The 12,500-nt window shown below is 39.4% G+C and overlaps 1 protein-coding gene across 2 annotated transcripts in view; it reads right to left on the reverse strand.

Annotated features, from left to right (window-relative positions):
• The window catches only part of LOC124142457 (GTPase-activating protein and VPS9 domain-containing protein 1-like), a 38,645-nt gene that overhangs the window by 23,704 nt on the left and 2,441 nt on the right, over positions 1–12,500 (reverse strand). Inside the window, exons 2-9 of one of the 2 annotated variants that reach the window (XM_046510931.2) lie at positions 10,104–11,331; positions 4,984–5,115; positions 3,404–3,596; positions 2,757–2,914; positions 2,298–2,427; positions 1,011–1,295; positions 660–832; positions 165–275 (exon numbers count right to left, since the gene is read on the reverse strand). In XM_046510931.2, coding sequence (XP_046366887.1) covers positions 165–275; positions 660–832; positions 1,011–1,295; positions 2,298–2,427; positions 2,757–2,914; positions 3,404–3,596; positions 4,984–5,115; positions 10,104–11,222 — 2,301 coding nt within the window. In that variant the 5' untranslated portion in view covers positions 11,223–11,331. Of the gene's footprint in view, positions 1–164; positions 276–659; positions 833–1,010; positions 1,305–2,297; positions 2,428–2,756; positions 2,915–3,403; positions 3,597–4,983; positions 5,116–10,103; positions 11,332–12,500 lie in introns of both variants that reach the window. The other variant, XM_046510930.2, reaches the window with a different exon arrangement.

Here is a 12,500-nt window from a genome sequence, read left to right on the forward strand (position 1 = left end):
AACTACTGCTATCAAGTACCAAGTTACCTTCAACTACTGGTTACAATTACTGAAAGTATGATGTTCCTTACAACTACTGTCAACAGGCTAGAAAAACTATATTCCCCTCAACTATGGATAACAAAAGCAACAAGTACTATGTTCCCTACACCTACTGTAACTACCTGATCAAGGTCTGTCAACAACTCTGACTGTTTCTCATCCGTGTCACTGGCCAGGACATCTGTGCTCCATGCATCACTAGCGGTCTCAGACATCTCGGACAAACTTGGGGGCTGGTTGGAGAGAACAAATAATAGCCTTCTCAAGTCTTTCATACAGTAGTGTGTGGTTTTATAATGTTTTATTTCAAGTCTTCTAAACTATTAATCTTTAACAATAGGATAAGACAGAAACCAACCAAACTTTGATAACTGTTCAGTATGTTAACACATTTAGTGGGAAAATACTTGTATTTACACTGTAAAGTTGTAATTAAGGAATGTGTGTTTGTTAGGTATTATTTTTTCTCTTGCCTTGTATATAGTGTGCAAAGGGAGTGACCTCCTTCATCCTAATGTTTTAAGAATAGGTAAGGACAGAGACGTCTTGACTTTCATTCTTAATCTGAACACAAATATTACATGCCACCTTGTCAATATTCTCACAACAATACTCACAAATGCATTATCTGAATCGGCGTCTCGTGGTGCTAACAGGAATGGTGGTGGCCTCCCCATCTCCTCCGCGACTTCCTCAAGGCGTTCCAGCTGGTTCTGCTCTGGAGGCTCTGAGTCACTTGCCAGAACATCGGTGCTCCAGGTGTCACTCACCGTTGACTTGGTTTCGTCTCCTTCAAGAATAACATAACAATAAGCCATTCATAAAGACTAGACCACTGAAAGATTTACATGAAACCAATGAAATTAACACTCTGGCTAATAATACAGTTATCATGGTTATCGTCCACAGAAAATCAGAAAATAAAGATCCTGACAATCTGACAATAGATCTGATTGCCTCGAACTTACTTTCCAGCTCTGCCTTGATCTCAAACTTGCCAAATCTCTCCGTCACATCCACACGGTTCTGCTTCTGTACAGTTTCTGGGACAGGGACAGCAAACTCAGCAGGAGCTCTCTCCTCCACACTCCCTGCCTGGGACAGGGGAGTGTCCCGCCCACTGATGCTCGGAGAGCCACGCCCACTCACATCAGCGGACATCATGTCGGATAGGTTGTCGTTGTCATTCTCCATGTCCACGGAATGGCTGGAGGCCGCCTCGGATATTGCTTCCTGATAGTCGCTGGTATTGCCTGCAGAAACTTATAGCTCTCACCATCACAAAATATTATCAAATAATAAGCAAAGAATGTAAAATATAACAAAAACTATGCTACAGAAACAACAGAATACTACATACAATGTTTCTAATAACGAAATGAATCTGGATGAATACTACCTGACATGGAGTTCACTAAAGGAAACTAAAAGGAGGCCATAGGCCCTTAATTATTTCTGCTTTAGATATTTAATGGAGGGATCCCTTAAATTTTTAATACTTAACATTATAGTTATGATAAGTTCCCCTTGACTTTCTTAAATTTAAAATACTGCACATCCACAAGTGGTTGATAGCAAGAACTTCAGCCTACACAGGTCAAGGTCAATAACCACACTACCCATGGTGGTCAATTTAATGTGCATAAGATGCTGGGGACTATTTCGCCTTGTAATCCAAATGTATTAGTTGCTTACTATCGTATTCACATAGAATGTTCACATCACAGCTGATACATCTCAGGGTCCAAGCACTAATGTCCTATTTCCTCGTCACATAAAGAGTGTACAGAAGTTGTATTTGCCCAGTAAGATAAAAAGTGCACTGACATCATATTTCCCCAGTGAGATCAAGGGTGTACTAACATCATATTTCCCCAGTTAGATCAAGAGTGTACTAACATCATATTTCCCCAGTTAGATCAAGAGTGTACTAACATCATATTTCCCCAGTAAGATCAAGAGTGTACTAACATCATATTTCCCCAGTTAGATCAAGAGTGCACTAACATCATATTTCCCCAGTTAGATCAAGAGTGTACTAACATCATATTTCCCCAGTGAGATCAAGAGTGCAGCAACATCATATTTCCCCAGTGAGATCAAGAGTGCAGCAACATCATATTTCCCCAGTGAGATCAAGAGTGCAGCAACATCATATTTCCCCAGTAACATCAAGAGTGCACTAACATCATATTTCCCATGTAACACCCACCCGACTTGCCAGTATAAAGAAAAAGCCTGCTCTTGTAGCTCACCTATGGATTCCTGGTCATGTGAGAGAGAGAACCGTGTCCTCTTCTCGTGGATCTCAATAGGGCCGCCATCATTGATGTCAGTGTTGTATTTCACCTTTCTACGCCGATTCTCCTGCTCCCACGACAAAATCTGGAAAAGTCAGAAGTCATTTAAGAATTGACTTCAATTTTTTTGCATTAATGAAATTATCGCGGGCTCCATATTATCGTGGTATCGGTAAATCTCGTAATCCACACCCCCTGTCAACTGTTTACTATTGCAAATCTTAGCATTATAATTCATCGCTTGATCCAATACAGGACTTGTTTGGTATGTCATGGTTACACTTCAGTGTACACATTAACTTCTTTATGATAGTTTCTGGAATGTTTATGAAGTGAAAAGAAACATTTGATTGGACGATGTCCCTTGGGTCCTAATGTTAACTCAATGGCCTTAATGCTTCACTGACTTGGTACCTTATTCTCAGCCATCATCCCTGGACAGTCTGTTCCAACTCCAAGGGAGATAACCAGGATGTCATCAATTGGCTCTCCTGTCTTGGAGTCCCCATCGGTTGCATCCCCATCTTCAGCAGACACCTGTAGATTCACCTGGGAATTCTTCTTCTTCAAGCCTGAGGAGTCAAACAAAAATCCATTAAAACATGAACTATCTCTTTTCTTCAACACACAATTCATTCTTCAAAAACCTGAAAAGTCAGTATGTGACAGTCCCTCGATCATGTATTCATGTATTGACGTCCCAAATTTTCAAAATCCTGGATCTCCCTCTGAATTTTGTCAGGAAATACAAAACATTTCCCATAAAATTAGTAAGATACACATGATACAATCATGACAATCATATCTTATTCAATGTGCAGCATGGCAATCAGCAATATTCCAGCAATACAAACAGGCCTGTGTTATATCTAAGTTAAACCAGTCATTGCTACTATTAGCAACGTCCCACCTCGTCGTGTACAAGTAATCACCTGATTACTTGTGATCAGTTTAGCCACCTCCTAAAACAAGTAAAGGCCTTCTAGAGAACAATTCTAATGCAGAATACTCCCACCTGTACACCTTCTGTCAGAAGATGTGGGTGGAGCCTGTGGTCTTACCTCTGAAGAGTTTCTTCTGGTTGTTGGGAGTGCCGGGCGGGGTGGGGGTTGGGGGGGAGGTGCCAAGAGCTGACAGGTGGTTGTCATGACCTTGACCTACGTCAGAGGGCATACACACAAGCAGTTCCTGCAGCGCTTTGCGACCTGGTACCTTGTCATCGAGGCTGGTGCTGGCATTCCGCAAACAATTCACCTGAAGACAGCAACAACAATTACAACATGTTCAGTGGTTACAGTGAAGGGAACAGGACAAACACAAACCTCACTGAGGCAATTCATAACTGGTACCATTGGGGTTGAAAATTAGTCATTTCTAGAATTTATTAATCACCATTAGCAATGACAGCATGATTCATTGCATGAACTGTTAAACATGTCATACATGTAACAGTCAATGAGGTGCAGACAACCATGACAACATGGTCTAAAACTAACTAATATAAGATATATTTTTATTAACTAGTTGTATATGCAACATTACTACCATGACTACTATTTGTGATGCTTACATGCTTATAACTTTTCTCTGGTCTTGAACCAGTGTAATAGCGACTGTGTCTAAACACTGAAAACGGTGCTTTATTCCATTGTTAGCACCACTTTAACTACAGTCAAACCCAGTTGACTTGATCACAGCAAACTGTTACTTATTTAACACTATTTTAAACCAGACGTGTTGAATTCCTGGTTGTCTTAAACTCAATTCATTGTTCCAATACTTAAAAATAACCAAATTACAACTTGGAATATGTATCGACCCTAATAATTGATAAGGCAAGATACATAAAAATATGAAACCGTTGACTGGTCTGACGCATCTTCCCGAGGCAAAGGAGTTAACTGACTATAAAAGTCCAGTTTCCACCCTTGCCGAACTAGGCTGGTATTAGGGAGTTACATTTTGGCTGGACTAATGAGTCTATGCATAGTCCAATCAAAATCGCGTACCGAAATCGAAATCCGGTTCGTAAACTGTCATGCAGATTTTGATTTATTGCAGGATTTGCAGAGCATGTGTACTGTCAACTGGGCAGCAATAGATATTGTCCAAATATTTTCATGTCTTTAATCCAGGTGCTCAGGTGATTTGATGCACCTCGCGAGGTAAGACCCAATTTATTACAATAAAGATCTTGATTATCGATCAGATTGTCTTGAATATTGTTTGAAGCAAATGCAAGCGAAATGAGTGGTGGAATTTGATAGATCACTTGGAGGGACATAGATGGGACATAACATGAAATCTCCACTGCTGGCAGTATGATCGAGCCACGAAATTCCAGCTTAATTTGGCAAGGGTGGAAACCGGACTTTTACAGTCAGTTAACTCCCTTGCCTCGGGGAGATGGGTCTAGTAAGCTCGGCTAATAAAAGTGTGTACCTTAACACTAGTTGAGTCTAGTTACATTCTGTTCAGTCAAGAAAGCTCAGCTATAAAAGTGTACATGTTAACACAAGAATGTACCAAATATTTAAGCAAAAAGCCAAGTTTGGGCTTGGAGAATAAAATGCACAAAATAAAAACGATAAACACAAAACAATCTAACAAATCGTACACAAGCAGGCAGTCGTTCTCTTACCAGGATGTTCAGCTGGGCATGTGTGAGGAGCACGGTGGAGCGGGCGGCGTTCTGGAACTGACTGATCCCCATGATGGGAACCTCCTCCCCCACTCCCTCCACCAGGCAGTCCAGGAAGGAGGACATGCACCCCTACAGAAGTGAATGTCACATCAGTTGTACACACATTTGATAGGGATCGTCTAGACACAGGCAAATAACTGTCATATCAGATGTATATACATCACATTGCCTTTACCAAGTACGCTGTTTGATAGGGATAGTACTAGACACAGGCAAATAACTGTCATATCAGATGTATATACATCACATAGCCTACACTGTTTGATAAGGATAGTCTAGACACAGGCAAATAACTGTCATATCAGATGTATATACATCACATTGCCTTTACCAAGTACGCTGTTTGATCATTTGATAGGGATAGTACTAGACACAGGCAAATAACTGTCATATCAGATGTATATACATCACATTGCCTTTACCAAGTACGCTGTTTGATCATTTGATAGGGATAGTACTAGACACAGGCAAATAACTGTCATATCAGATGTATATACATCACATAGCCTACACTGTTTGATAAGGATAGTCTAGACACAGGCAAATTACTGTCATATCAGATGTATATACATCACATAGCCTTCACTGTTTGATGGGGATAGTCTAGACACAGGCAAATAACTGTCATGTCAGTTGTATATACATTACATAGCCTACATTGTTTGATTGGGATTGTCAAGACACAGGGAAATAACTGTCATGCTCGTTGTATATACATCACATAGCCTACACCATGTACACTAAGTACATTGTTTGATAGGGATAGTCTAGACACTGGCAAATAACTGTCATGTCAGTTGTATATAAGTCACATAGCCTACATTGTTTGACTGGGATTGTCAAGACACAGGGAAATAAGTGTCATGTCAGTTGTATATACATCACATAGCCTACATTGTTTGATAGGGATAGTCTAGACACAGGCAAATAACTGTCATGTAAGTTGTATATACGTCACATAGCCTACATTGTTTGATAGGGATTGTCAAGACACAGGGAAATAACTGTTATGTCAGTTATTTATACATCACATAGCCTACATTGTTTGATTGGGATAGTCTAGACACAGGCAAATAACTGTCATGCTCGTTGTATAAACATCACATAGCCTATACCATGTACACTAAGTACATTGTTTGATAGGGATAGTCTAGACACAGGCAAATAACTGTCATGCTCGTTGTATATACATCATATAGCCTACACCATGTACACTAAGTACATTGTTTGATAGGGATAGTCTAGACACAGGCAAATAACTGTCATGTCAGTTGTATATACATTACATAGCCTACATTGTTTGATTGGGATAGTCTAGACAGAGGGAAATAACTGTCATGACAGTTGTATATACATCACATAGCCTACATTGTTTGATAGGGATAGTCTAGACACAGGCAAATAACTGTCATGTCAGTTGTATATACATCACATAGCCTACATTGTTTGATTGGTATTGTCAAGACACAGGGAAATAACTGTCTTGTCAGTTGTATATACGTCACATAGCCTACATTGTTTGATAGGGATTGTCAAGACACAGGGAAATAACTGTCATGTCAGTTATATATACATCACAAAGCCTACATTGTTTGATTGGGATTGTCAAGACACAGGGAAATAAGTGTCATGTCAGTTGTATATACATCACATAGCCTACATTGTTTGATTGGGATAGTCTAGACACTGGCAAATAACTGTTATGCTCGTTGTATATACATCACATAGCCTACACCATGTACACTAAGTACACTGTTTGATAGGGATAGTCTAGACAGACGGAAATAACTGTCATGTCAGTTGTATATAAGTCACATAGCCTACATTGTTTGACTGGGATTGTCAAGACACAGGGAAATAAGTGTCATGTCAGTTGTATATACATCACATAGCCTACATTGTTTGATAGGGATAGTCTAGACACAGGCAAATAACTGTCATGTAAGTTGTATATACGTCACATAGCCTACATTGTTTGATAGGGATTGTCAAGACACAGGGAAATAACTGTTATGTCAGTTATTTATACATCACATAGCCTACATTGTTTGATTGGGATAGTCTAGACACAGGCAAATAACTGTCATGCTCGTTGTATAAACATAACATAGCCTATACCATGTACACTAAGTACATTGTTTGATAGGGATAGTCTAGACACTGGCAAATAACTGTCATGCTCGTTGTATATACATCATATAGCCTACACCATGTACACTAAGTACATTGTTTGATAGGGATAGTCTAGACACTGGCAAATAACTGTCATGCTCGTTGTATATACATCATATAGCCTACACCATGTACACTAAGTACATTGTTTGATAGGGATAGTCTAGACAGAGGGAAATAATTGTCATGTCAGTTGTATATACATCACATAGCCTACATTGTTTGATTGGGATTGTCAAGACACAGGGAAATAACTGTCTTGTCAGTTGTATATACGTCACATAGCCTACATTGTTTGATAGGGATTGTCAAGACACAGGGAAATAACTGTCATGTCAGTTATATATACATCACAAAGCCTACATTGTTTGATTGGGATTGTCAAGACACAGGGAAATAAGTGTCATGTCAGTTGTATATACATCACATAGCCTACATTGTTTGATTGGGATAGTCTAGACACTGGCAAATAACTGTTATGCTCGTTGTATATACATCACATAGCCTACACCATGTACACTAAGTACACTGTTTGATAGGGATAGTCTAGACAGACGGAAATAACTGTCATTTCAGTTGTATATAAGTCACATAGCCTACATTGTTTGACTGGGATTGTCAAGACACAGGGAAATAACTGTCATGTCAGTTGTATATACATCACATAGCCTACATTGTTTGATAGGGATAGTCTAGACACAGGCAAATAACTGTCATGTAAGTTGTATATACGTCACATAGCCTACATTGTTTGATAGGGATTGTCAAGACACAGGGAAATAACTGTTATGTCAGTTATATATACATCACATAGCCTACATTGTTTGATTGGGATTGTCAAGACACAGGGAAATAAGTGTCATGTCAGTTGTATATACATCACATAGCCTACATTGTTTGATAGGGATAGTCTAGACACAGGGAAATAGCTGTCATATCAGTGATATATCCCTCTTCAGTGTTTAAAATGGTCCTTCAGCTAGTTTAGCATGTTTAGAAATAGTCTTGACAGAGAGAAATAAATGTCATATCCAGGGAAATAACTGTCATGTCAGTTGTACAGTCATGCTCCGCTTATACGGACTTCAGATATCCGGAAACCTCGGTTCCTGGACGATTTTCATTCAAAACGAAATAATTACTATATAAATTTACCCGTATATACGGAAATTCAGTTTCCGGAACCGGACGGTCATTTTCATACACAAAACACTGAAATGCACACAAAATTATCTCACTTATCCGGACAATACACTTCCGCTGGTGGTAATCCTTTGATTCGTGAGAAGCCAATTAACCAAGTGACACTGAGTTACGTTTGAGACGAGCTTGTTTATTGTACATGTAATCCCCTTTGATAAATATGGCATCTGTGGAGGTCAGAGGTCAAAGTTGTGTAAGTATGGCCTGTCAACCAGCGAAACGTAAGCGACACGCAGTTACAGCACGCGAAAAAAGGGAAATTTGTCTGTTTAAGGAAAAAACACCCGTCAGCAAGTTTAGAAACCATCAGTAAGCATTATGGCACTGAATTTGGACATACCATAGGAAAATCAACAATTGGTGAATAAAGATTGAGTGGATGTGTCTGTTTGCTCTTTCATCTGTCATGAGTTGCATAATTGAAGGGAAGTAACTCTTCCAGTAAGAAGCTGGTTTCAGTTATATGGAAATTCGTTTATACGGACGCATTGTGAAATGACACAAGTGTCCGTATAAACGAGGCACGACTGTATATACATTACATAGCGTGCACCTAGTACAATGTTGGATAGGGATTGTCAAGACACAGGGAAATAACTGTCATGTCAGTTGTATATACATCACATAGCCTACATTGTTTGATTGGGATTGTCAAGGCACAGGGAAATAACTGTCATGCTCGTTGTATATACATCACATAGCCTACACCATGTACACTAAGTACATTGTTTGATAGGGATAGTCTAGACACTGGCAAATAACTGTCATGTTCGTTGTATATACATCACATAGCCTACACCATGTACACTAAGTACATTGTTTGATAGGGATAGTCTAGACAGAGGGAAATAACTGTCATGACAGTTGTATATACATCACATAGCCTACATTGTTTGATTGGGATTGTCAACGCACAGGGAAATAACTGTCATGTCAGTTGTATATACATCACATAGCCTACATTGTTTGATTGGGATTGTCAAGGCACAGGGAAATAACTGTCATGCTCGTTGTATATACATCACATAGCCTACACCATGTACACTAAGTACATTGTTTGATTGGGATTGTCAAGGCACAGGGAAATAACTGTCATGTCAGTTGTATATACATCACATAGCCTTCACTGTTTGATAGGGATAGTCTAGACACAGGGAAAAAACTGTCATATCAGTGATATATCCCTCTTCATTGTTTGAAATGGTCCTTCAGCTGATTTAGCATGTTTAGGAATAGTCTTGACAGAGAGAAATAAATGCCATATCCTACCATGCTTAATGGGCATTTTGAGGATAGTAGACACGGCAAATATCACATCAGTTGTACATTCTAAAATGCTTGCTAGGTATATTCCTGTCATTCCATTAACAGTCATAAACCAGTATCTAACACAATATAAAATGCATGCATAAAATCAAAGGGACGCTTACGTTATTGAGGGAAAACAAAGAAAACCAACATACAATAGTAGACACTCGGACTCTGCCACAGGCAGGGTTGTTCATGACATGATCTGACAGGATTTTCACCGTTTGTTCATCCCATTCACTCCTTATCAACTTATCGATAGTCATATTTGATGTAAAAACAAATTATCATACAGAATATTCAGTCTCTGTCCAGAGAGAAATGTTTCAGAAACTAGACAATAGTAAGTGAATGGCACCGCATGAAACACTCACCTTCTCAAACCTTCCGTACAAGTCCCGCAGTTTAGGATCAATCTCATCCCACTGTGAAATGGCAAGAACCTGGACGATCTGGGCCATCTGCATCAGGTTGTGTCGTGCGATGTGGCTGATCGGGACATCGGATGTGATACCATACGGCTCAGGATCACATATAGCCGGACAAATAAATAGGGCAAAAATAAGATCGGCACATGTAGCTCGCACTTCACCTGTCGGGAGTTTGTTCCCCTTGGTGAGTGTCTGGAACACCTGTGCCACAATCCAACTGATGCTGGCAGGGAAGCAATGGATGTTGCTCTTGATAGAGTTGATGAACCGTGTACACAACAGCACTAACTTGTCAACAATAAATTTACGGTAATTCTGAACTTTCGATTTGTAGTCATCACTGCCTGGTTCACCAAACCTCTTCTGTCTCTCTTTTGGTGGAAAACGAACCAAAGCTTTGTCTGGATCAATATCATAGAACCATTCGTCTTCCATCAAAAGTCTCATAACCGGGTCATGAAGAGCGGCTGTGAGAAAGAGACGGGTCGAGAACAACATATCACTCAGCTGCTTGAAGATGAGGCTGAATGCACAGTTCCCTCGTCTAATCAGTCTTCTTGGGTTGTCATGACCACCAAGCTGAACATCGATCAGCGTCTTGAGTAGCTGTAACACATGGTGCTCATCTTCTTGTACGACACAATTCCCGTATATGGCTGACATGATGCTACCAATTACTTTACCAGTGGTTATGATGTTCACCTTCTCTAGTGTACAGACACAGTGGGCTAGGAGGATCGGGTTTTCATGCAGATATTTAAACAAGTCGCCATACTTTGAATCATGGTGTCCGAGAACCTTATAACTATCCTGAAAATTGACACTCTCGAGCTGGTTATTTTTGGCGCAGATTTCCTCTGAAGGAACATCATGGCCCATAGCCTGCAGGTGGTCCAGATTCAGTTTTTGTTGCCTTGAAATCCACGAAGCATGAAACAGGTCTTCGCCAATTTTGCGTACTTCTTCGTACAGTTTTTGAAGCTGTTCTCGCTCCATGCCAACAAAGAGTCTCTCTTGTCGGAGGTGCTGTCCCAGCTCGAGAAGGTCGTGTAACACACTCATGGCTGCTGCTGCTAGTGCTGGTGGTTCTATAGACTGACAGGCAATCCTGATACTGCTAACAGGGCATTTCAGTAGTTGCCCATCATCAAGTCAATTACTGTTCGTTTTCCTGCAACAAAAGCAGAAAGCCGGTTTAGAGAATAAAAACATGTCAATGTGACATAAACAGGAACTTGGGTCCATTAGGAATCCTAATTTGGTAATTCAAACAGCACCTTGTCCCTTCTATGTTATGATTGTACGGGTTAGTAACCGTTGAATTGCATCCCTGTGGAATAGAGGTGTAACGATAAGGTGGGATCACGGTAAGATATGTATCCCAATACTATAGCTGAGATACAATTCATATCCCAATGGGATATTGTAGGGCTGAAACATATAGCCCTGAGATTCTGAGATTACGCGATTGTGGAAAGATTTGCAGAAAATGTAACTTACCGCAGAATAGCAGAAAAGTCACAGAAATCACCTTTCTTGGTCAATTTTGCACTCGATTAATGCCCAGATATTTAGCATGCAATTCAAACATACAAAATATGAATCCTACAATAAACAATATTGAAAAAGAAATTCTCACTTTTAAATGTTCTTGTGGTATAATCATGATAATGATTACATAAACTATGTTCACATGTAACCATGAACATAAGTTACATTATGACTATTTATTTGCACAATGTTATGTCTAGATGCAAAAGATTAAATTTTTTAAAGAAAAATATGAGTTTGCATAAACTATTGAACGAGAAATAGTTATGTTTTTACAGCAGAATTGTGCAATTTTAGTCACAGAAGTTTGGTAATTTTACTGCAGAATTTTTATCATATTACCGGAGAATTCATCTGGGATTGATAAGCTAGAGGGCACTGTGAATGTTATATTATGTTTAGCCGACCGGGAAATACTACAGAATGTGCATAAGGTGGTTGTTGAACTGTCTGTTATTTTCATGATATTTTTTTACATTTTTAAGGGGTTCTTTTTAAATACAATGTATTGTATGTGTTGCGATACAGAGGTTGTAAATCAATATCAATACCATATTACCGTATCATTATACCACTACTACTATGCAGCCTATGTCCATGTAAGATATGAACTACAATATTACACAACTTCAGACTAATCTGAATACAGATTGGACAAAAACTTGGGGTCAGGTATGAGAAATATAGCATCAGAAGTTGCTCAGATATGAAAGGTCATGTGTAGTTTAGAAGGGACAATTACCTCAGTCCCTGGCTATATCAAGTGTTACAATGCAGGATTTCAGATCA

Source organism: Haliotis rufescens, unplaced genomic scaffold (genome assembly GCF_023055435.1).
Source record: "Haliotis rufescens isolate VD_foot unplaced genomic scaffold, xgHalRufe1.0.p SCAF_8, whole genome shotgun sequence".
Lineage (NCBI taxonomy): Eukaryota > Metazoa > Mollusca > Gastropoda > Lepetellida > Haliotidae > Haliotis > Haliotis rufescens.